General features: G+C 43.1%; 1 protein-coding gene across 2 annotated transcripts in view; it reads left to right on the forward strand.

Moving 5' to 3' along the window:
• Positions 1-26,464, forward strand: part of CARS1 (cysteinyl-tRNA synthetase 1) — a 1,125,505-nt gene that overhangs the window by 553,640 nt on the left and 545,401 nt on the right. For both annotated transcript variants that reach the window (XM_069624151.1, XM_069624150.1), the window contains 2 exons: positions 3,752-3,873; positions 21,780-21,892. In XM_069624151.1, the coding sequence (XP_069480252.1) occupies positions 3,752-3,873; positions 21,780-21,892 (235 nt within the window). The remainder of the gene's footprint in view (positions 1-3,751; positions 3,874-21,779; positions 21,893-26,464) is intronic.

Below are 26,464 nucleotides of genomic sequence, written 5' to 3' on the forward strand. Positions count from 1 at the left end.
AAGGAGGGATCTTCAGCCCTCATCTTGTAATCTTTCTCCTCCATGGTGCCTCCTGCCGAGACATATCTTGGACCTTGGCGCACACCAAAGCGCTAATCACCATATGAGGCAACGATGGAGGAATACCAACAGCAGCTGGAAGGTATTGGTTCCATATTCGTCAGCAAAGAGATGTTTGCACAATTCTCCATTGAGGTCTGTGTAACTGTCAGGAAATATTGCTCTTCTGGTAACTAACCTTCAGCTTCAATTCCCCTGCCTTTTGCTAATTTGTTATGGGGAAAATTATCCATCATTCATATTATCAGTATTGGGAAACTGTGTTTCCCTTTTTACCTTTTACATTTTGTGACTTTTCAATATTGCATTGCACAGAGCAACTTAGAATGCAGAGCAATGGGGATATCCTAACTTTTTACACTTGGGATTTTTGGTTACTTTTATATTTGCCTAAAGTCAAGCTGGTGCTAGCAGATACATTTTTGCAATTTTGCATTTGTTTAGTGTGCACATTCACGTTTACCGCACATGTCTACTAAAAGTGGTAGTGCCCTGAAATGGCAGCGCCATGAGATTTTCTCTTGTTCTTTGACCATATGGTAGTTTGGCCTTCTTCCTGCCTTGCCAGTAAATCCCATATTATAATATGCATTCACCTGGGAAAGTTGCTTTCTGTGTGTGTGGCCCATAAAGTGGGTGGGACTGTCTGGTCCCATTCCACATCTGTGGAGCCAGAGAGTCTAGGTGTGGGGCATTACTGAAACCAGTAGTTGCCCCTTACTGGCTGTTTGAATGGTGTGGTTCCTTACCATTGGTGGGCTTTGGCTTGCTTCCAGGCTGGATTTTGGCTAATAGGACACCAGTAGTAGTTTCTCTGCGTCGTGTTTGGAGCGAATAATCCCTTGTAGACGAACAGCTGACTGAAGATCTGAAGAAGACTCCTATAGAGGCCTTGCATCCCTTCCTGCGTCTAGCCCGGTGAAACCCTATTGGACTGCCTGATCGTTGAAAAACGCTGAGCAGTGCTTCAACCCATGGACAAGTGGGACCAACTAGTCTTGAGGATCCCGCCGTCCTGAGCTTTCAGAAGTGTCCCTGGACCACCTGGTGGACTGACCAGCTCTCTTGTGAGCTACCGCACCAGAACCATCGACATTCCGCAGTTGCACCCAGAACCTTGGTAGTCGCCAGCTTGTGGTACAAGTCGTCTTCCCAGTGAATTTCGGCATCCCAGCATCAAGGCATCCTGTACTAGAGAAGCTTCTTCAAATGTGACTGGAAAGATATCTGCCGTCGTCTGTGTGCGGTGGCCATCGCTGGAATTTGCCTTCCCCCATCCTGTGAAGTGTCCTGAAGAGGCCGGCATTGGTGAATGTTTATTTTATCCTCGTCACGGGTTGTATCTTGTATCTGGACCTGACCATAAGAATCATTGCTCACCTGCAGCTTCTGGGCTCCTTTCACTGGAGCCAACAGTGGGAAATCCAACCTCCTTCGACCCATCAAGTCATATGGGAAAATCAGAGTCAGAGTGTGTAAGTAAACGCAAAGCATTTTTCCCCCCCTGTCCTCCGTATGATACCATTGGGAACCAGTACTTTTGTATCCTAATCTTTCATTCCACTGTCCTTTGGTGATCAAAACTGGGTAGTATTTCCTGAAAGCTAAGAACACAATTTACTTACCTAGTAACCTTATTGAATATCTTGGAACAATCACAAATGTATAAAAGGACATACCTAAAATAAATGTAGTAGGTCATGCTAAACATTTTTTGTTTACGAGGGGTCTGTGTTTGAATAGAGCAGAGACTATATGACGTAAATATGAAACACAAACTACCCCATCTCCTGTTTCTTAGTACAAATTACAGACCATGTATTATGAGATCAGATTTTGGTAGTCTACACCATCATATTAAAATACCCAGACTCGGTGCTTTTTTTTGTAGCAAGTATAACGGTTGCTTAATTCATTTTATTTTCAACAGAGATATCTTTGTTACAGCTTTTTTATATACAAAACATCACACTATAAATAAACAATTGATTTTTCTTCAAGGGTTATGCATAGATTTATTCACTTCATATATCTTTCTGTTACAAACATTGTTTTTGTTTCAAAACTAATTATTTGGTTGCTTTTCTACATACAGAGAGATTTTTCTCAAGCTAATATGTTTTAGGGATGATATGTCAATGTGTTTCGGCCTTTTTCATGGGATAAACCCCATCTCCAAATAGATTTTCCCCAAGGCCTTCGTCCGGACAAATGGGTCTATAGACCCAGCTAGCCCCGTGTGGATTATATTGGAATCCTTAGACTGCGTGCCACGCAAGCACCGCTTTGATGTAATAGTTGGTCCTACCTTGAACTCATTGGGCATCTCGCAGTGGTCAGTAGTTGCCCGTTCATTGTTTCACTCACCATTTCTGCCGCTTTTGGCATTTAACACTTATAGTTGCACACACTATTTTTCTTTTAGAGTGCACAAGATTCTGCTGTTCTCCGCTGGATGAACTATGTTGGAATTCAACTCGGAATTTCTTTCCCGCTCATATTTAGCGGCTTTCCACATGCACTGAATCACAGGTCTTCAGTAAAACTTGGTGAGCTATTCATTTATAATTATTCGGTAGTTCACCTATGCCGATGTAGTTTACAATGCATTTCCAATTTATCATTAGAAAAATGGCCATTCTTTGTCCCGATAGTTTGTGGCTCTGGATACTATTTACAGGTGCTGGTCATGTTGACCCATTTCATTTATTTTACCCTTGCTTCCTTAAACAATGCATCAGACGACTTAATTGTTTTTGTTCTTGGGAACATGTTATTTGTTTAACGCTGAACGTTAAATACATGTAGCGGTTATGTGGAGAGTTTACAAATAGCTGATTATACATATTTCTTTATTTACAGTGTTTAATTCATTATTCTGGGCTCTTGATGAAGAGAATGAACTTCTCGAAACGCGTCAGCCACAATCAAATTAATTGAATCCTCCCTGTTTCTCGCGTTTGGAATAAAGAATCCTCTTTTACATTGGATGTCATTACTGCATTCTTTCTAAAATTTTATTATCGTTTGAAGTTCATTGGAATATATATCTGATTTATTTTGATAAAAGTCAATTTCAAGGCGTCATACTGACGTTAACATAAGGTGTGCAAGGGACGGGAGGGTTCCGCTTTTGGATCCTCGTTTCTCTCCTTTGTACCCTTGCATGTATGCCATCATGCACACCCCTCTCTCGCTCTTACCCCCATGCCCTCACCCTCTTTTACTCGCACCTCTTCTTGCTCACCCTCTATAACAACCTCTCTTACTAGTGCCATCACTGGAATCCTTGCTTGCTGTTTACTTTACTCTCAATTCAGATCCTTTTGCTCACTCCCTATTGGCTTATTCCCTGGACCATTACATTTCCCGCCTTGCTATCTGATGCATTTCATTGCAAAATGAAATAAACAGCAGAACACGACACAACTGTTCACTTTGCCTATGCTCCTTTAACTTGGATTGGATACATTTAGAAAGCTTCTTAAAGTGGTTTAGTTAAGAAATTGAACTGGAAATCATTGCCACCCTACAACTCATGCTTCAGAGCTGAAGTTATTTCTAGTGTGCTCTGGTGTTTTAGTGATTAAGGAAAACATACGTTGCACAATTTGTTTCAAATAAAGTGATTCTTTCTTGCTGCATAAAAGTGTTAATTCTTCAATTAATTAGAAACCATTTTGCCTTGCAGTTATGTGTCCCATGGGTCAGTATACTTCGATACAGTGAAGTTTGATGCCAGTGACAAGCACTCTTATGCCAAGTTGGTCCCAGAAGCTGTTGGCGATCAAAAGGCTCTTCAGGAGGGTGAAGGTAACAATAGTAACTCTTTGGTTCTTTTCTTAGGGCATGGCTGTTGCCTGTAGTTTCAGAGCTGCTGTGCATGGAACAGGGAAGGTTTATTTCACAGAAACAACTTCTCTTTTGGCTCTCATGGTTCTTTTCCATTGTATGTCAGAATGTATTTATTGTATTAATAATAGATATTTTTAAGACCGCTCATCAAGTTAAGTGCTTTCTGAAAACACCTGTATGTAAGTCTGTCACAGGTTTGATGCACGGCAAGACTGTCAGTCATTCTTCCAAATTAAATTGAGTAACGTTAAATTGGGTGATGGAACACCCATACCATTGCTATTTAGAAGCTGGATGAAGCCACCAATAAGGGTGAACTAAAATATATTATTCTACTTAATTACATTATCTAAATGGGCTGTCAAATAAAATGAAATGTCCATAAAGTAGAATTGGAGTTACATAACAGATGTAGCTTGATATAGTATATCCCTGTTAAGGCGTAGGAGGACTATTGCCTGAACAAAAACGTTAAATTAGTGGCTTTGCGCTCTGCCCACAGCACAACATAGTTTTTAGGAAATATGGGACACAAGACGTTTTTTCGAGCAGTTTTTGCTGGACACTAAGGTCATGCAATGCGGTGGCCTCATAGTGATGACCATTTTCTCGTGTAGCGCTTACTTTTGTAGTTTGCTTTTGTGAAGTAGCAGTGCAGGTGACCAATTTTACTATTACCTTATTTAATAAAACTCGGTTCATCAAACTTGGAAAAATGAAGGTCTGAATTAACCTTAAGAATATTCAGGCCTGTGCCTGCAGATTAAACAAGATCATTACAGCAAGAACATGACATTTTTAGATGGATCAAGGGGGCACAGCTGCACATTTCTGCACATTTGTATTTGCATTTTTATTTGTATTTATTTGGCATTTATTGAGCGCTTTAGTCCAAAGCGATGAACATAAAAAGGTTACAGTACAATAAAGTGAACATTTATTAAATTACAAAATATTTCCAGGTAAAGAATTAGGTACCATAAAGTAATGATTGGTTGGGTTACAAAACAATTCCAAGTACAGAGTTCGGATTGAAGAAGAGGTCTTTAGAGAAGTTCGAAATGCAGGGTAAGAAGTATTAGAAAGGAGGGGGAAGCGGAGAGAATTCTAGTGGTGGGGAGTAAGAAGAGGGAATGATCAGAGCTGGGATTGGGCACAGGGGGCACGAGGGACTGATAGCAAGAACTGGTATTTAGAACAATGGGAACGAGTGGGGACATAGGAGACCAAGGATGATACATCAGTGGCAGCAAGACCGTGGAGGGATTTGAATTTGAGCTGGGAGGAAAAAGTCAGCTAACCAAGAGAGGACATATATTATGAAATGGAGTCACGAGGGGATAGCTGGTAGAGTGAGTAATAACTAGACAAATGTATCTGTTAGTTCTTGGTGCCAAGATGGTTACAGCTGTCATTCAGAATTTGATCTTACAAACCTCTATAAACCGGAAGACATGAAAATGGTAAACATGGCAATTTATTTAGCTCAGTAGAACCTTGGTCAGAGTAGAAGATAGGGCTAGTGACGTAATTCTCTAAGAAGGTTGTTTGCATGCCAGAGAAAGAACCAGACATCTGCTACATGAGCTGTTCTCCTGTAAAGTGAGGTTGAAGAACCTGCCACACCCCAGTCATAACAAACATTCTCACCAATATACCTTCAATGAAGCTAGATTTGATCCTTTGTGACAGTCTGGTTCTTTACCCGCATTTTACAGGAGCATAGTAGATGGATCTATTGAAGTGATAATTCCCCCCAAGGCACAGTGATTTGAGTACTTCTACAGGTGAGTAGGTTTTTTACCAAGAAATGAGAGGTGGTGTAGACAATTCAGCTGAACTAATCGCACTAGCCTCCATTAAGTCAAAGAAGTTAACCCATTCTTTTCTGGAAAATTAACCCATTCTGATATAGCTCAATGGGTAAAGTGCCTAATACAGAGGCAGGTATGTGTGTGCAAGTTATTTAGGAGTTTGGATGGTTTAAATTTATAGTAGATATACATTATCTTTACAAACCAATGCCAACTCTTTGTTGGTTCATAAACCTGCTAAGAGATCTGTGTGTAACCTTAACCTGTTTCATTCTGGTTAGAGGTGCGTCTTCCATTGCGCTAATGTAGAGCAATAGCACTGGTTAGCCTTTAATTACCCTCAGGTCACAGAATTAAATTGTGCCGGGGCAACCCAGCCTTTCAGTTTTCAAAGTAACATTGATTTGTGTTATAGCACTTCTATTAACGTTCAGCTCTCTGTTTGAATTGGACAGACATAACTCAGTCTTTCATCAATTAAACTCTTTAATCTTCTTTGCACATTTGAAGGAAGTGTACTCTGGGGTCCTCCAAATATCACCATAAAAATACTCATAATCAAAAAAGAGCACACACCGGAGAAGAAGCAACGCTGTTTATTACAGCTGGGCGAACACAAATCAAACGGAACAGTGGACCGGAACTGATTGATGAGAGCCGACATCTGCACATGCAGTGAGCATTAGTTTTATACTACAAATACAATAGCCAAGGAATTAGAAACAGTGTAGCTTAAACTCTTCAAATTTTGTTGTGGTTTCCAAAGAGCTCATTGGATAGACTACGTCCTATCCTCAGAGCTGGCATATGTTAGTAGAACGTGATTGGAGCCAAGAGTTCAACAGTGTCCCGACTCATCGCTTCCCCATGTGGCGCCACATCGATTCTCACCCCTCGCAGGAACAGTGTGCAATTAGTAATATGACATTTGTGCTGACCGCCGGAGCTTTAATATACTGCAATTCGTCAGCACAATGGAGAAAATAACAAGACACCCTGCTTCTGTTGGGAAGGGAGACATTCACACGGTTACCTGCTATGTATCAGCCTTCGCAAACCCTGTAGTGGATATGCTGAAGGCTGGCTATCTCCAAAAGACATTGAAATTTACCTTGTGATTGAACGTCAGTTCGTCCAGTTTCCCCTTCCCATAACCCCCTGCCGATAGGCACTTGTGGCCATGTGAATGGTTCTCTGGCCCAAGTCCACTTTCCCGCAACCCCGAGACTGCCCACTGAATTGGCTTGCTTCCCTGTTATTACATCACCCAGTGTTGTCTTAGCTGCTTCTTTCGTGCCTGTAATGTGCAGCTGGAGCTCTATCTCCCTCCTCCTGGCCCGTGGGGTGATCATGTGTTTTGGAGTGGGGCTTCCCGGGCAGAGCCCTTCCTGGGGCCATTCCTGCCGAAGGTGGTTAACTGGGTTATTTTATCCCTATCTGTTGTTAATCATAGAGTTCTATGTCATTCCATCGCCCGTTTTATTTTCGTGGCATTTATTGCCGCTGATTTGTTTGCTGCAAAAACTCGGATTTGTTTTTGGGGGAGGGATAAGGGGGTTACCTCCAAACCCCACTTCCCAGCTATTTACAAGCTATCCCCACACCCCCTACCCCTTATATCATTTTCCCCACTCCACCATATTTTCCGATGGGGTTTTGAGGCTAACAATCAGCAGTAAAAAATGCGGCTAAAAACCCCCCAGTAGATGAGTGAACATCGTATCATCGTAGAAAGGTCCCTTGGGCCGATGGCACACACACAGCCTCCCTGTGTTTCCCCGCAAGGTCTCCTTTCATGATGTAACTGCAGTTTGTTTGTTTTCCTGTGTTTCCCCCCTAGCGGGTACTGTACGGAATGGATGGTGGCAATATTTATTTTTGACATTTGTATCGCGCACCAAGCCTTGGGGCATCTAGGCTGAGGTTCTTTTTGACATGTACCGTAGAGTTTTCATATTAGTTAGGTCACAGACAGATACATAATAACAGGAGTACATTTGTACAATTAAGAATGTACAGTGGGGGTATTCAAAGTAGTTAGGTTACAGGCGAATACATCATGGCAACAATAGGTAGGTACAATTGTGGAAGAGCACACAGTTGACCGGCACACAGGTGGTGGGAGGGTAATACCGTTGGGTAGAGTGGGCGATTTTGTGTCTGGTTGAGAGAGAGGATGAGTTTGAAAGCTTTTGTGTGAAGAGCCAGGTTTTCAGATTTTCACGGAAAGGTCCAGAAGGAGGATTCAGCTCTTGGAGACGGCGGTAGGGTGTTTCAGAGTTTGACAGCTACCACTGGGAAGCTGCTACCCCCCTTCCTTCTGTAATTTGTATCTGGGTATGGTGAGTAGATGCTCGTAGGAGGACCGCATGGGTCTGTTGGATTGGTTCTTGTGGAATTTGATAGATCGATACTTGGGAGCTGAGTTGGATAGACACTTAAGGCAAGGGTTTTGAATAGAATTCTTTCGTGCACTGGCAGCCAGTGGGCGTTCTGTCTTGCAGTTGTGATGTGATTGTTTTTAGGTATGTTGAGTGCTGCTCTCAGGGCATTGTTTTGAATCACCTGAAGTTTTTTAGGTTGCGCCTGATAGTGCCTTATACAGTGCGTTACAGTAGTATAGTCTGGATAAGATAAGGGCACTATCTAGAGTGATGCAACTGTCAGAGGACAAGAAAGGTCTGCAGGCATCGATGCTTGGAGTTGAAAGCTGCGGCAGAGGCTGTGGTGTTAACTTGTCTGGATAGTGTGAGAACTGAGTCGAGATAAATGCCTAAGGTTTGTACTACCTTGGAGACATGAATAGTGATGCCATCAATAGCAAATCATTTAAAGAGGTTACCTAGTTTGTTCAGGCAGTTTTGAGAGCCAATGAGTAGTAACTATGTTTTTTCGTCATTTAAGAAAAGGCCATGTATTGCCATACATGCCTGGATAGTTTGGTAGACTTCGTTGAGTAGTTTTGAGGCTGTGTCGTATGTACCTGTGATGGGTATGTGGATTTGGGTTCTGTCAGAAAGGAAGGACTGTATCCTGTGCATATCTTTGATTGAGAAGTGGGCAGCCGAAGCAAGATGTTTTCAGAGTATGTTGTGGTTCACTAGATCAAAGGCTGCTGACAGGTCTAGTAAGAGCAGGAGTGCTAAGCTCCCATTGTCTTTGATCTCGTCCATTTCTATTTTTAGATTCAAAAGGGCTGATTCAGTGCCATGTCCTGGCCGGAAGCCAGATTGGCGAAGGCTTACGAGGTTTTTGGTATCTAAGTGGTTTTGAATTTGTGGATAGGCTGCCCAGTCCAATATTTTGAGAAGTAAAGGTACTCTTGTTATAGGGCGGTAGTTGGTATAGATGTTGGGATCTAAAGTAGGTTTTTTGAGCAATGGGAGAACGCATGCATCTTTGCGGTTGGAAGGGACAGAGTTTGTTTCAAATGAGGCATTGATTAGTGATGTGATGAAGTGGGTAAATTCAGACGCACAGTCTTTAATGAATGAGGCTGGGCAAATGTCACCTTAGCACATAGAGGGTTTGAGGCTTGTGATGATTTTCCATACTTCTGAGGTTGAGCCGTGGGGGGAATTCAAATAGTATATCGGGGATCTGGGGTGTGTGTGTAGGAGAGTGAATGGTGTCGTCAGCGGTTAAGTTCAGTCTTTTAATTTCAATTTTTGATTGTAATAGAGTAATTTTTATCAAGGATTGCTTTTTGAATGCCTGAACACCAGGCCGTGTCTTTGAGACGGGCATCTTGTGGTGGCGCTGGCGATTCCAGTTCTTGTAGTATTGAGAAGAGCTCCTTGGTGCTGGAGTTGGCTTCAGAGATTATCTCATTGTATGTGGAGCTTTAGGTTTGGAGGATGGCAAGTTTGTAGTTTTTGGAGGCGACTGTAAAGTTTTTTTTTTTGTTAGCATCCGTAGGGTATTTTTTCCAGTTTGTTTTGGCTGTTCCTTTTGCACTAAGTAGTGGTTTGATGTTAGGGGTGTACCAAGAGTTTATGTGGGCTAATGGTTTGGTTTTATGCATGCTCATTGGTGCTACTTTGGCAATGGCAGCTAGGAGGGTTTGGTTGAATATTTTTACTGTACTAGATGGGTCATTGTTGGAGTTATGGATGTTTGTAGTGGTGGGGTGCATCAGTGGTAGCAGATTATCCGCTGTGATGTTACGTGCGTTTCTAGTAAGAGCGGCAGTTGGTTGTGTGGAGGTAGTGTCTAAGCGGAGGATCTTGGGGATAGTGAAGGAGATGACGTGATGGTCTGACTATGGCCATGGAGTGTTAGCTAGGATCTTGGTGTTGCAGTTAACATCTGCCAGCCAGTCCAAAGTGCTGCCTTTGATGTGTGTAGGGTTATTAATGCGGTGAGAGAGACTTAGCGCTGTGATGGTGTTAGCTAGCGCAAGGGCGTTGTCATCAGTAGGGTCATTAAGACATAGTTTAGATCTCCCAACATTATGATTTGAGAGGCTTGTTTAGTGTTCAATGAAAGAAGTTGTGCAACTTCTTCCTCAAAGGAGAGTGTAGTGCCTGGTGATCTATGTATAAGATGGAGGGTCGCAGTGGGTGTGGCGGTTAATGATAATTTAATGGAAAGTAGTTCACCTGTATCGAACGTTTGGTTGGGTATTCCTCTTATGAGGAGCTGGTTCTTCGCAAAAAACGCTACTCCTCCTCCCTTGGAGGTCAGTCGGTCTGTCTGACCTGAAGATAGTGTAGCTTTCAGGGATGGCCAGGGAGAGCACTGGGCCGGCAGCTGCATGGAGCCAAGTTTCGGTGATAGCTAGGAAATCTAAGTTGTTTGAAGTGACAAGGTCAGCGATATCAAGTGCATGTGCTGGGAGCGATCTTGTGTTGATAAGTGCGCCCTTGAGCGAGGGTACTTCTGGGTTGGCACTGTCTCTTGTGGCCAAGTATATTTCCGAGCTTGGTGATTGCATTAGGGCTGGTAGCATTGAAAAGTTTGGGGTTGTAGATAATGCTGATTATGAGGTGGACTTTGGTGAATAGCAAGACAGACACAAGTGACCACAGTTCAAGGGTGTTTATTGAACTTTTGCAGATGGCTATCTAAACCTAAATCTACAGATGGGCGCAAGCTACGACCATTAAATAATAATAATGCAGTCCTAGTGGAGCCTTGTCAAATAAAAAGGGCCAATGCAAAAACAACTGTTGCCAATCCTTACCACTAAGTTACAAAATAATGTGAGGTAATGTTCATGAAAAAGAAAGAAGTGTTCACAGAATATGTCTGGGTGCTCAGGCCGTTGTCCCGTGCTGAACACGCGGGGAAGGTAGGCCAAGGCGGGTCACTCGAGCAAAGCACACACTCTGGCTTCTGTGGCACAAGGTTACAGTTAAAGTTTCCCAGTTCAGGACCTTCTGTGTCCAAGTCTCTCTACTTCTCGCAAATTTCTTGACGAAGAGGGCCTGCTGTACCAGAAGTAACACATAAATGTTCTCTTCAATATTCAACTTGGGTGTTCACCCTGGATCCCCCTCTGCCAGTCTCAGATCCCTTTTCAATATTCAATTATTCTCCCTCAGCCGGGCTCGGACCAATCTGGATTTACTTTAAACTATCAAAGACTTCCGAATGTGCACAGGGTTTAGCTTGACCCGTTGCAGGACCTCTTCAATCACTCTCCCACTCAGCATCAGTTGGATACCTAACAGAGACTTTCGAATGAGCACCCCTATGGTGTTGGACCACTGTGTGTATGGTATCTTTTCTTGGTTTCCCAAAGTTCAGTTACAAAGTTCAACTAATTCTCTTGGCTGTCAATTGTATATGCGTTGCTTTACCCAAACGCTTCACACACTGTTCTCTTTATACAATGTTGCTTCTTGCAACCTTGGTTCAAAACACAAGCTGGTTTAATATTCTCTCCGACTCACCGGCTGTGCCTTCTTTCTGGATGCTGCTTTTTTGTAGGAGCCAAGGACAGTACAACGGCGACAATGGCTCCTCCATGCCTTGGTTATCGACGCATGAGAGCCCCGGTTACCTCTGACACACTGTGCAGGTTTGATCAGCCTTAGTTCCAGGTCTTCGGTTTCTTACTTTCCAAGGTTCATGAAAGTAACATTCTTTATAGGTCAAGGGTGCTTCCCTCTTTGCAACCCCTTCCGTTCTCGCAATCTTTCTCCTTGTATTAAATGGCCATTTCAGAACTGCTGTTTCTGAACTGAATGTTTTGCCTCATTCAGAGTGTGCTTTCATGCTTTGCCTTTTATCCATTGATGGAAGTTTGATGGAAGTCAGGTGTGTGTACTGATCCGTAATTGCCTGACCATGGTATTGGGACATGTCGAGTATACAGCTCTGGTGTTAGTCCGTTGTCGCTCATGGCGAACTGTCCCTGAGAAAGTGTTTGTGTTGGGAAAGGGGATTGGGGGAGAGTTCCTAGGTATCCTACCTGGTAGGATGGGGAAAAGGTGTTACAAGGAAGGGGATACCGCATCTAACCCTCCGATGTCCCGCTTCCACACACCGAAAACACCTTATCCAGGTGATCCTCCCGCACTGGTCCACCCCCAGGAACTGGATCCAAAAGCGGTGCCTGGCCACTTGGATGACAGATCCCCGGGGACTAGCAGGTGAGACACCGTTAATTTCGAGGGTAGTATGTGCGCCCCCCTATCTGGCACTGAATTGGCACCTTTAATACAGAAGGATGAAAGTAGCTTGTAGCCTATGATTCATCTCTTTAGAAAGGGATGCGCGTCAGAATCCAGTTACTCGCTCCAGGTCAGATAATAAGATTTGTTTTTCAGGAACCACCATCTGAGCACAATATTTCTTAATCCAATGAAAGGTATAAAAACTTGGATTTTGCTCAGAGATTTATAAACAAGTTGTTTACCTGACTTTGTTTTTTTGTTTCCTCTTTTTTAAGAGGTGTCCGCTACTGTCATTTTATCTAATGCTTATTTATTTGCTTAGACCATTTGTTTAGCAAGGCTATAGCTATGAGACAATATATAACAGCAGGTAAGCGAAAATACCCTTACAACCAATACAATTGGAATATAGCACAACAAATGCATAGGGTTGTGAAAGATGGAAGCAGCAACTTATTCTTTAGGGAAGTGCGGCTTGAAATGAAGGGTCTTAGAAGCCACACTGGGTTGTGGATAGGGCATTCCGGATTCTAAGAGCTACACAAGAGAACAGTATTTTATCCATATTTTCATTTTGTTTTATACATGAAGTTTGTTTCCATCTTCACAAGATGGGTTTTGGATTTGGCACAGCACCCTGTTTACTGCTGGCTTGAATTTAGTAATTTGCTAAGGGATTATTTCTATTGGAAGATAGTATTACCTTGCCTATAATTTCCAGCCCAGGATCATTCTGTGAATTAATGGATGTTATTCAACATATTAGGAAAACTGAGTATGTATTCAATAATTAGAAGGCAGTTGTTTTTAGCTACAAATGAGTTTCAGTATGTCGACTGTCGTGCAAGCTTCCTTTAACTCCATTTGAATTGTGGCCCCAGAGTTCCATTGCTGTCGGTAGGAATATAGAAAAGCCAATTTGCAGTATGGCCTGTGTTCTATTGCACAAGTGGTATAGATGCATCTCAACATGCAATGTTAACAATTTCAGATGTGTTTTATGTGACCCTTTTGCAGAGAATCAGGGGAAGAAGTTGGTGTTACTTCCAGACTTTTTATCTTTGCGTTTATTAAGGATGAGATTGGATTCAAAGGCATAGGCTTGTCTTTGAGAGGATTTCTAATCAAAACATTCACAAAACAGTGAAATTGACATGTGTAGGGGTTTCTTCTCAGTTTAATGTCTATGGAACCCAAATCCACTGTTTGCGTGGTTCTAAGGTCAGGGGCAGCTGTCTAATACAAGTCAGTCATAGGTCCCAGTCATTAAGACGGTCTTGTCCTGCTCGTCTGTTTGGGCCTCCTCCATGGGCGTGTCTTCAGTGTGGCCAAAGGTCCTATTGTTGTTTAGGAGTGCCACTGAATTTCAACAGACAATATCCGTGGCTTCAGAATGCTTACCGTCCTGGGTGCACAAATGCTCAAGTCCTTAAATGCTGGCTAGGTGTGGATCCACAAGTGTTTACTTCTGTTCACCCGCCTGAAGGTATTACTTGTATGAGGCTCTCGGCCTGTGGCAAAAATCTTGCATTTAGGCGCTTAAAGAGCTTACCCTACAGGATGTGTCTAAGGGGTGGAACCTTTGAACTGTTCACTGGTTTTTCCTCGGTTTGGTTAAGACCAGTCTGCCCTGGGGCAACACTTCGATTATAGCGTAGCAGGCCTTCTCCTAAAATTGGAGCAGGAATTGTTATGGCTAGTGACTTTCTATCGCCCACCTTTGTTCCTTTTATGCCCTTAGTCCAACTTTAGCTGGATCTCTTCTCAACTATACCCCTGATCCACTTTAACCTGACTTTCTTTCTCCCGTCTCACTTTTGGGAAGCCAGCGATATCTTTCTCCCACCGGTTTCGTGGCTTTTTCCCTTTGCCTCTTTCTCTTCTCTTCTACCTTGGTTCCCCCTTTCTCTGTACCCTTTTCTTTCCCTAGGTCCTGGTGGTGGTGCTCTCTTGTCTCAACACTAATCCGCTCCAGTCAGTGTGTTTTTTTAATTCTTTTCTTCATCATGCACTCTCAGCGCTCCCCTCTTTGTTGGCTCATGTTCTCCCTGTTGGTCTTTCTGCCTCTCTCCTTTCCTCTTTCACCTCTTCAGTCGCTTTGCGCTTTGTGTCCTTTTATTTGTTATTTATGCCTGCAATCTGCATTTGGTTCATTCACATGCTCTTGCCCCGTTCTTCTAAATCGTTCCTCCACCTGCTCAACGCTCCAATGCCCTTTTCTTCTCTTCCGAGCTAATTTCTTCATTTTACCTCTCATTGTACCTATATCTTACCAGAACAGACGGTTAAACTTCGGTCCCCTCTGCTGGAAACCAAAAAGCATTTTTCTAGATGATCACCTGTGGCTGCTCCATCATGGGACTTATTGCCCAGGAACTCCACCTCCTCGCCTCCTTCTCTCTCTGCTGCCTTCAGTCTTCAGACTCGCCTTCATCTTGTCCTGCAGCCATTTGTCTTCACCAGAGAACCATGTGGCCTGTTTTAAAGGGTTCTTTTATGCTTGCATGTGAGCATTGCATGCAGAATGTACAATGGATGCTTATGGAGTAGTGCATAAAGCCAGCAGGCTTCATGTGAATCCCAGAATTTACACCGGCATGAAAATGCATGCCGGCTCAAATGCTACAGCATTTGCATGGCACAGAGGAAGCGAGACTGCAGAAACGCAGGTTGTGCTCCGCTCCTCGTACAAATGATTGGAATTGGGGCATGGTTTAAGCAAAATACGCAAAAGCTTTTACGCAAGGCTTTGCACATTTTGCTTACACTACACCGGGCCTAACATGAGCCACTTTTAGCACAAGTTTCATATCAGAGTTTGTTTTCCCACAGCGGTTCCCTGCGAATGTCCATTCCTACCATAATTACCTTTGCAGTGAGTTAGCATTTGTCTAAACTTTAAGGTTGAAAAGTATAGACTGAGATTTGTACTTCATTTGAAGTGCAGTGGTATTTCTCTTTGCTTTATACAATGCCTTTATTCAACACAGAAAGAACCATTGCTCTTCAATAGGTAACTTGGTTTTCCCTTATCTTTTTATCTGTCTGTCCCGCATATTAAATACGGAAAGATTTTGCCAAAAGGCATCACAGCATCCCATGTGCCATTGAGTAGTAGAGAACTGCTCTTTAGTCTTATCAAAATTAGATTTTTGTCTTGATCAAATGCCTCATCGTGCATAATATTGCTTGTTTAAATAACGGGCAATTAGGAGTACTGTAATGTGTGCAGCCAGTTCTGGTCACTTCAAGCAAGTATTAAAACATTACTACTGCATTGATCAACTTTAATCCAACTAGGAAGCTGGGCATGATCAAAAAAGTAATAGAGTTAGATTTATACTTGAAGAAATAATATACCTATCTGTTTTCTAACATTATGTAATAATAATATCTTTAATGTGATTTAGTTTAAATAATAAACTTTACACATATTCATTATTTCAAACTACATATAGTGACATATAAACATAATAACATAGTGACATAAAAACACAGTGTATATATACATTAAAGTAAATAAAAATATAAAAATATGCATTTTATATCAAAATCAAATTAAGCACCCCACAACAATAGTCTTTATCTCTTAGTCTTGACGTACTATATGGCATATTAACCTCATTCTTCATTGCCACACTCTCCATATGCCAGCTTGGCTTGTGTATATCATAACAGGCCTCATAATGATGCATCCAGTTTGACTTCCACCTTCAGCCACACATTATAGAGTGCAGTTAATAGCCGCATACTTTCGGTATTCATACAGTGGTTCCAAAACGACATCTCCCATATAGTATCCCAGTTGTGTACATATTTTACAAGGTAATATTTTATGTCACCCACCATTGCATGGCATTCAGTTAGGACATGCTTAGCTGTTTCAAGTAATTCCTGCTTCTGGCAGAAGCGACGGAATCACTGTTCTTTAGGTATCTTGTCTATCATCCCCGTAATCATCTTGCTGGGAAGATGTTCTAATCTTAATAGGGGTATAAATCTTCTGAGCCTGTTGGACGGGCATAGCATCAGATATTGTTGCAGCTTCCTGAATGTGTATAACCTAGATTGCACAAAATTATACCTTTTCAGCTTGTGGAGATGTTCGTAGTTCTCCAGCCAGTCCCATAGCTCTACCAGTCTACCCAATACAACATGCATTTACTCCGTGTACGGCCCTGCTCGGTGTGACCAACAGTTGTTCCATCTGGTTTGCCATTTGGCAGGTAGAACTTCCTTTATTCATTTCCAGGGCAACTGTCGTCAATAGAGCATTTCTCGTTCCATTCACCATCTTTAAATATAGCCCTACTCTCTTTTTCAAGACCAATGCTTTTAAAGATATCAGTCAGAGCTCAAGTCTTAGAAGAGCCATTGGTATACAGGTCGAGAGTCCCAATACCTTCCTCCAATATTTTCCCTCAATCAGTTGTAACCAGTTCAGCTCCAGTTGAAACAGTGCTTCTAATCCATACACCATCATAGGAGAGAATACTTGGATATATAGGTGGCGAGTTCCCCAAAGGGTGTAGCCTCCCTGTTTTATTGTGAAACTTTTGAAGAGGGCTGTAATTTGAGCTGCTCTTATCATACGATTATGCTTGCATATAAGATATTCACCTTTGGGTTCAAAATCGATTCCAAGGTATCTATACACAAGAACATATGTAATTTCAATGCTATTAATCTAGAGCTTAACACGTGTAGTTCTTTTACTTGTATATCGGATCACGTGAGTTTTCTCTATATTAATAGCGAGACCATTGTTTCCAGAGTATTCCCAAAGGGCTAGAGCTGATCGACGTAATCCACTAATGGTGTGATCAAAGATCATCAGCATATGAAAGAACCGGGCAGGGTATTTTGCCAATGCTCGAAGGACAATTATTAGCCAAGGCTATTGTCAGAGGTATATCATGTACATATAAATTGTACACTAAGGGGGCAGTCACACAACCCTGTTTAACCCCTCTGTTCTATAAGACTTCATCAGTCATGGCCTTCCTGGTCTAATTTTAATTTCACTTTAGTATTCTGATGGTAATAACCTGAGATAGTACAGGAGATCTTCTGGGCAGCCTAGTTTCTGTAGCTTTATCCATAGTTTCTCTCTAGGAATAGTATCAAATGCCGCCTTGAAATCGACATAGAGCGCGTACAGGGGTGGTTGTCCATTCTGTCGCGCCCTACTGCGCATAATGTCCATAACCAAAAGGTTATGGGTGGTGGAATAACCTTGCCTGAAACCGCATTAAACCTGTATAAGATGTTAAATCGATCCATCCATAGCTGTAATTTTTTCAGTATTAGTGAGGAAAATAATTTACTGGTGGTGTCGAGCATAGAGCAAAATCTGTAGTTATTAGGATCCAGGCGATTTCCCTTTTTGAATATTGGTATTAGGATGGCCGACTGCCAGGAGCACGTGACCTTACCTACACTCAATATCTCCGCAAACAAGATGTTGAGTAAAGTAGGCCAAAAGTCAGGATGGCTCTTAATTACAACATTGGCCAGTCTGTTAGGTCCAGGGGCCCTAGAAGATTTCAACAATTTGATCTCGGACAAGATTGAGTCATAGGAGATATCTGTAGTGAGTTCAGATGGTATTTTACTTACCAACGTTGTTTCCTCACATTCAGTTGCTATATTACGGTTCTCCAGAAACCTAATCCACTCGGCACTACCAATGGGGTTTGCTATCTGTCGTATCTTATTCCCCCTAGCTTCATTCAGTAGTGCCCAGATGTTGCATGTTTTCCACGAGGAGATGGTCTGCACTAACCTTTGCCATGTTTTATTTCTATGTAAGCTTCTCTTAGCCTTTATATCTGCCTGATATCTATTCTTTAATCTATTAATAGTAGAGAAATAGGTCTCCCATGTCATGCTATATTTCTTAGCTCGTCGGAGTTCCACCCTCAACAATCTCTTTGCGTCTCGTATGTACCCATCATATGTAGGAGGTTTCCCCTGTTCACTGATCATAGCTCTTGCTGGGGTTATGCATGTTTTTCAGAGAACATGTGGATCCATTCCTCAACATCATCCATGGACATCACATTAAATTCTTCAAAATCCGCGTAGCACACATTATTTAGGGCTTCCGCCGCTCGTTGTACATTCCTATTGGACCACCTGATACTAGTACCTGCCTGATTCACTTTTATGTTTCTCATGCTACTCAGTTGAATATCAACTTCAGATGTGTCAAATGAACATGCCAATATAGCATGATCACTCCAGTTGTTTGGTACAACAGCCATATCATTAACAAGAAGTAACATACTCAGGGAAACAAAGATATAGTCCAGTGTACTGTCCGATTATCCATTGTTCCATGTGTGTTTACCTGGATGATCACTTTTTTTCGTTCTACCATTGATCATCTCAAGCTCCCAATTTTAAAAAATTGCACCCACCCTTCCCCCTCTACTTTATGATGTACCATTACACATTGTGAATGCAGTTTAGGGTTAGTAGTTCTCAATTCCCCCCACCCCCGCCAGCATATGAGCATTAAAGTCTCCAACCACACATACATCAGCATTCTCTTGAGTTGTTAACCAATTAGCCAGTAGCTCATGCAGGGCTTTCTGTATTGGCTCTCTCATCTCTGCCCCAGGTGGATTATATAGGCAGACCACAAGCATTCCATCAGTACTCCTCTTGCCTTAATGCACTATTTCAACAGCAATTATGTGGTCATCTTGGCTCACATCAATCCTCCTGGAGCAAAAGATATTCGACACCCCAATTCATAGTCCCCCGTAGGGCCGTCCCCTTTCTCCTCTTTTAGCAAATGTCTGATAACCCTTGAACCCATCCAAGAACAAGGGGTTCATTGCCAATGTTTCTTGCAGACAGATGCAATTGTGTGTGATTAACTGGGTCATCGGCCCCTTTGGATTTAATAAATGGGCAAAGCCCTGGCAGTTCCATGATACCAAAGATAATTTTCGTTTGCATGCAATGACCATAGGTAATGTCTTTGCCAACCACTTCAACACAGATTGTACATCTGTCAGTTCCAGCTTTTTTCCAATTGGTAGACTGGGGCAGGCGACAGTAGAGTCAGCTGAAACTGTTTCCGGCTTCTGAAAGCTGGATTCATTGTACTTCAAATCTGCATATATCTCGATAACCACTGTCCTCAGCTCTTCTTTATATGTCCTTAATAATTGGGCTTAGATATGAATTTACAGTGCAATGCTGACACCTTGGGATTGGATCCTGACAGTGGTTCCAAGAATTGAAAGTCATCAGATTGTAATACTCTTAATTGGGGTACTGAAAACATTCTCTTCAGAAATTTCGATCGTGAGAGCCATGTACATTCGCCACTTTGATATAGATTTTTAATGATACAAATGCCATTTCCCCAAACTTGGTTGCCCTCATTAATAGATTCTGAAGTAGATAATGCCGGAATGGATGTACTGCCTTGGTCACTCTCAGCCTTGGAGGTATTTAAGGGAATGAAATCTTCCTCAGGTGTAGACTCAATGATTGAAGTCTCTAATTCCATAGCCCCGTTTGGGGCTTCCACATCCTCCGCTATCAGCCAGCTAGTCAGTCGGCCATCCCCCATAGCATTCCGTTTCTTGGCACGGGCAGCTCTCTTTTTAGCTTTTTTAGAACGAAAAGAAGTCATCACCAGCTCTGTCAGAGGTGACTCGTGACTATTCGCTCTATTCCCCCTAGGCGCTTGCTTGGCCATTCTTCGCTGCTTACGTGTAAGTGGAACGTCTGTGTTCCGATAGAGCTGGGACTGGTGCTTGTCGGTGCTGTATTTCGCTCGCCATCTGAATGGATTCTGATCATTTACATTCCACCTCCTCTACCACATTCTGTCTTTGTGCTTTATCATTGATCAATGCATCCGTGTTTGCCAATATACACCCAGAAATCTGTAATAAGATTTTTAATGCAAACTGCAGAGGCGCCACAGATACTTGTAGTTCAGCAGTTTCCTTGGCACCGGGATAGCTGTTAGTTGCTCTTTGCTCTTCAATGTCGCAGGTAGTGTCAATGATTAAATTGGGTGAGGCATGGTCCCCACCAGATTAAATGGGTCTACATGATCTTTAGACTGGCTCTCCATCTGTGGGATATCCATGCTCCCAATTGGCACTACTAACTGTGGAGTCGTGCCTCTCTGTATGCTCAAGCATAGATCTAAAAGGGAGTTATTATCAATATCTTCAAAATTCAGCGAGCTGCCCAAATTAGAGGTGTTTGTTTTGCGCACAATGGGTGCCTCCAGAACTGTAGCGTTTATTTCAACTGCGGGATTAAAGGGAAAAAATACTGTGATCCCACCTTGATCGGCAGGAATGCCCTTCTTGGGGATTATTCTTCTTGCCTTTCAGTTCATCTACGGCTACCGCCAAAGCTTGCACCTTCTTTTTTCTTGTTAGGTTATATTTAGAAAGAGCAGGCTTTTTTGTAGGTGCCATTTACTTTTATCTTTATAGACAGTGCTCACGCCAAAATTCCCCCAATCCGGGTGCAAATGTTTGTTACAGACTAGTAGTGGGTCAGCTCACAACTGTTTAAAAAGCAGAACACAGAGAAACTGTCTTTATTGGGACAGGGTTCAGGATCAAAGGGAACGAATCCCCAGAGTATCCTGACCACTGCCACTAACTATGTCTCAGCTCTTTAATTGGAAAAGGGGTGCAGATTACTATGGGTGAGAAAGTGCCCAATCTGGGCTAACAAAATAGTCACAACACACACACCCATAAATCCCTCCTACACCCACTATCACTAGGCTGCACTACACCAAACCTCGAACCGCACAGCTGAGCCACCCCAAACCGCAACCTTTAAGATAATCAAAGGCTGCCTCATATAGCTTTATTTAGCAGGTCGTAGAGATAATGGGGGGGGGGGGAATATGCAGCTGTGGGCGTAGTTAAAGAGGGGCCCAACCGGTACTGATGTCAACAGCCACAGCACCCAGCCATATGCGACTCACCTGTGCCCAGAGACCCCAACCACTCCCAGTCCCAACGGGCAGCACGGCACAGGAGGCAGCACCACCAGGACACCACAGCCCGCTGTCCATGGGGCCACCCAGCCACAGCCTTGCTCCCTGCACTCCACTCCGCTCCCGGTCCTCGGCTCCTGGCCAAAGCAGCGGCGTCAGTAGCACGCTAGCTTCCTCGCGCTTCAATCGGAGAAAGGAACCCTCTACCCCGAGAAGCCACACGCAATGCCGGACCAACACAGTAGGCATGTCAAGCCGCACCTCAGCCAGCGGAACACAGAAAGAGGCTGCCTCCGACAACAACAATTATGTATCCATCTCTAATTTTGCAGAATGCAATGATTGTACATTTTTATTTAACATGCTGTAAATGAGTTTGCGCCAAAGTCTTCTGTAAATGCTCAGACATTTAACCACATTTTTCGTTTACAGGTGACCTGAGCATTTCAGCTGACCGTTTAAGTGAGAAGCGTTCACCGAATGACTTTGCTTTGTGGAAAACCTCCAAACCGGGCGAGCCATCCTGGGAATCTCCTTGGGGCATGGTAAGAAAGACTTAGGAAAGCATGGTAGTGGAGCAAGGGACGACTCCTCTACAGTGCCCCGCTCCTTACAGTATGTTTTGTATTTATTGAGGATGTGTAGAAAATGATTAGGTGAATATGACTTGGCTATTAATAATACTAATATTGTTTTTCATCTTATAGAACCTTTCTGGTGTTAATGGTAAGCATATTTTTTTAGCTTTGCTCCCATATTGAATTATGAGGATTGCATCTCAATATTTTAGAATGGCCCTTATATATTGGGTATTTTGATAGAGGTGTTTGTTAATCTGTTAGAGATTTCGAACATTCTGGAGTTTTGCTCCTGATATTGATTATTCCATGCTGCATTACTATTGGTGGAACGCCCAGAGAATTTTTCATTTTTTCCTTAATTGGTTTACAAGACTTTCTCCTTAGAAGCCCTAACCAGGTACTAAATTCAGCTGCACTGCTGAGAAACAGTTTCTCAGTGTTATGGTTGTGCAAGACACCCTGTTGACCTGTTTGAATCTTCTTTCAAAGCCGGCTGTGTAGGCTTCACTGGTTGGTAGCAGCTTTTGTTTCATTCTAGTGGGTTACAGCCTGAGCCAGTGAGTGGACTATGAATGTTAACATCTATGGTTATGGCTACTGCCTGCGTTTAGGAGCAAGGGCTATAGTTGGCAAATGCTTATATGTCCTGTTTGTGTAGTTGGCAAAAGCATACATGTCCTGTTTGTGAAGGTTTGAATGTATACCTGATTGACTGGAAGAACAACATGAAAGTGGAATATGGCAGCCCCCAGTGTGTGGATGCCTGCCACAACTTTGAATTAATGCAAACCTGTGATTAAGAGGTGATGTACGCATGTAGCTCAAACTATGGTACTAGCTTTCCACTGCCCTAAGAGCAGAAACTTCTCTCCCTGCCTTTAGAAAAAACCTTAAAACTTCTCTCTTTAACTAAAACTACCAATACTATTTGTATGATAAACTGTCCTATGTAATTGTACATTATCATGCTGATATGTGTTTCTATGTGTAACTAAGTTTGTGTACTCCTAATGTAATAAGTGCCACGATGCGCTCGGGCTGCTGCACTATCAACAAATACAAATAAATAAATAATGTGTCCCCAGTCCTCTCTTTAACACACGGGTCTACATCCTTACTTGTTAAAACTGGGAATGAATCATGAAGCACAGTTGAAGTTGCCTACTAGAAAAGGAGTGATGAGTAAGCTATGCTGGTCCTTACACTGTTTAAGAACTGTTTCGATTCAAAGTGTCTGTGGCCACTGGACTTCCAAATGCCATAGGTAACTGGAAACATTCCTTTAAACCAAAGTGCACAGCAGAATCGCAGGCTTTTTAGGACCCTTCACCCCTAGAAAATAGTTGCTGCCCCTTCCCTACTTGAACCCAAAATGGGGGGAACGCACCGAATACAAAGAGTACCAATGACTGACCGAGCCAGAGGCCCGTGTTTGCTATGTAATTAACAAGAAAATAAATATGTAATATTTATTAGGATGCCAAAGCCGAGTTTCTACATGGACTGCTTGCATTGGACACAGGTCAGCTTCATCAACTCTGGTGGTGAGCATTCAGTTAAGCAGACACCTGCCCAACATGCCAACTCCAGCAGTATTTCTTCTCTTTGGCACAGCAATAAACCCTGTTGCTCCCCAGTAGTCCTCCCTGCTTGAAGTTGCTCTGCAGCACTAAGGCACTGCTGTGGCACAGCTGAACACAGGAACCTTCATCATTGACTTCTCACCCTTTTAAAGTATAGTGAGAGGGCAGCATGCTAGTGTTTTTAAGATAATAATGCTAGGGTAGGAAATCCTTTCTCTGAGAGCAAAACACGTAGTGTCACAGTATAACGTTATTATTGTTATTTCAGCATCCAATTCTTGTCCCCCACCCAGCATGAGACCAGAGGGCAAAATAGCAAGCCACTAACTTGAAAAGACAGTTAATGTCCTCAGCCAAGCAAATACGACAGCAAAGAGTTATTTATCCTTTATGGTATACTAGCTCGGGTACCCAGCGTTGCCCGTGTCCTAATCGAGTGGTGTCTCATGTGCCTTGGAGGATGTTGCTCTTGTCCTCAAGTCGGCAAGTCTTGCTTCAGTTTGCTCTGGTGTCTCATGTGCCCTGGAGGATGTTGTTGTTGTCCTCAAGTCAGCAAGTCTTGCTTCAGTTTGCTCTGGCATCTGTTTCCCTGGAGAAAGTTGCTCTTGTCCACTGGTCGGCAAGTCGTGCTGCTGTTTGTTTTTGTGTACAGAAGCTCTTGATATTGATTTTCGCTTTGCATCAGATGGAGCTTTTCTAAGTGATGTTAGTTTTTTGTGCGGCTTGTTTCAGTCATTCAATGGCTTCAGCACATTTGAGAAAATGTCCAAGAAAGATTGATTGTGCTCTCGTCTCATGAATGTACTTAAGTAAACTGTAACCTTGCCATTTCATATATTTGGAGTGGTATGATGAAATGTTTATTTAAATTTTTCTGTTTTTAAATCCCTTTAAAAATGCTTTAACAAACACTTTCGAACTGTATACAGTAGTAATACATTTCAAAGGAACAACTAACGCATCGAACATTTTGCTTCAGACACTTGTCCAAATTTTGCCTCCTAGTACCTACTGTAGTGAATTGGGGTGAGCATCAGTAAATGAGAGTGTCTACGGTGTGAATTTTTTGCATCCAAACATAAACTACAGTCATGCCCCAGACAAAAGAGGAATCCATGCCAAATTTGGTAAACGTGGGTTCAACGGTGTAGATTTGTATAGCCAGACAAACATACACACATACATACAGTCAGCTTTATACATTGGATCAGGGGTTAATTAAACCCTCTGCTGGTGTTTAAATTGTCACTGTAAAACATATTTTTTGGCTGTAGTGTTATGTGCTTGCACACCCAGGCCTATGCCATGGTACATTTATATGTCCAGATGTTTGGCCCATTTCTTCTGCAGCTAGTCCTTTTTTTCTAATGCCAGCCTGAGCACACTTTCGTTATTGCATTGCGTAACTTGTGGTGGCAACAATAGAGACGGACACAAGTGATCACAGTTCAAGGGTTTAAACTGTATAGGTAGGTTGGAAAAACTCCTAATCTAAATCTAAGATGGGAGCAAGCTACGACCATCAAATAATAAGGCAGTCCCAGTGGCGTCTTGTCAAATAAAAAGGCCTATTCTAAGAAAAACCAATTGCCAATCCTTACAACTAAATACAACAAGAGTGTGGGATAAGGTTCACAAGAAAGAAAGAAGTGTTCATAAATCAGAAGTCAGGATGTGGTAGTCAGGGGATCGGGGGTCTCCCTTCTCCATGATTTGAGCATGATATGATATGGCATTTATAACGCGCCTATACTCAAGTGCGTGGGAATGGGGAATGGACAGTGCAGTACATGGGAACCTGATAACAATAAGTAAATAACGGCCAGCATGTGGCAAGTGCATGGGTAAGTGCAGGAATCAGGTGTCAAGGGCTGGTAGGGGGTCTGTAGGGATACAGAACAGTCCCCAAGTGCGGGGGTTGCCAGGTGGGCAGTGCAGGTGTGTGACGCTGGCGGGGGAAGGACCTGGGCCCGAGATCACAGAGTGTCCAGGTAGCCAGTGCAGTTCCGGTTACAGTCAGGAGGTCAGCAGAGGAGAAAAGGTGTTGAGGTGCTTCTGGAACCAGAGATGGTTCTCCTCAAGTTTAAGGGTGGCAGGGAGGCTGTTCCAGAGGGAGGCACCAGCTGAAGAAAGCGATCTACCACCAACTCGTTTCTTGGTGAATTGACTGACCCTGAGGGAGTTGGAGGCGGATGAGCGAGGAGCTCGGGAAGGAAGATATTTAGGAAGAGAGAGTTGAAGGTATTGAGGCCCCAGGCCCCAGAAGGCCTTGTGAACGATGCAGAGGGTTTTGATCTTAATCCTTGCAGCCAGTGGGAGCCAGTGCATAGATTTCAGTCCTGGAGAGATACAATCCCTGGGCTTGAGGCCAAGGACAAGTCTCGCAGTCCTGTTCTGGATAAGTTGCAGAGGGCGGAGAGTAGAAGCAGGCAGATTTAGAAAGAGGCTGTTACAATAGTCCAGCCTAGAGAGAACCAGAGCTCTGGAGACAGTGAGCTTCTGGGGGAAGGAGAGGAAGGGAAGGATACCTCTGAGGAGGTGCAGCTGGTAGTGTGACTTCTTAGAGATGTCAGAGATGTGAGGCGAGAAGGAGAGTGTTGAGTCAAAGATGATCCCAAGGTTTTTAGCCTTGCAGGTGGGAGCAGGAAGAGGGCCAAGAGAGACCTGCTAGAGAGAAGGAGAGAGCAGGTGTGCCGATGAGGAGAATCTCAGTTTTACTGGCATTAAGGCAGAGGTCATTGGTGGCACACCTCCTGGATAGCAGACAGTCAGAGATGAGCGTAGGAGGGGAGGCCGAGGGTAGCCTAAAAATGAGCTGGGCGTCATCCGCATAGCACTGAAAGTTGGGGCATAGAGCGGCGATGCGATGGACAAGGAGTGTCAGGTATTGGTTGAACAGCCAGGAAGAGAGGTTACACTCCTGGGGGACACGACAGGTAGAGAAAAAGATAGC

Source organism: Ambystoma mexicanum, chromosome 11 (genome assembly GCF_040938575.1).
Source record: "Ambystoma mexicanum isolate Mex_15411 chromosome 11, UKY_AmexF1_1, whole genome shotgun sequence".
Lineage (NCBI taxonomy): Eukaryota > Metazoa > Chordata > Amphibia > Caudata > Ambystomatidae > Ambystoma > Ambystoma mexicanum.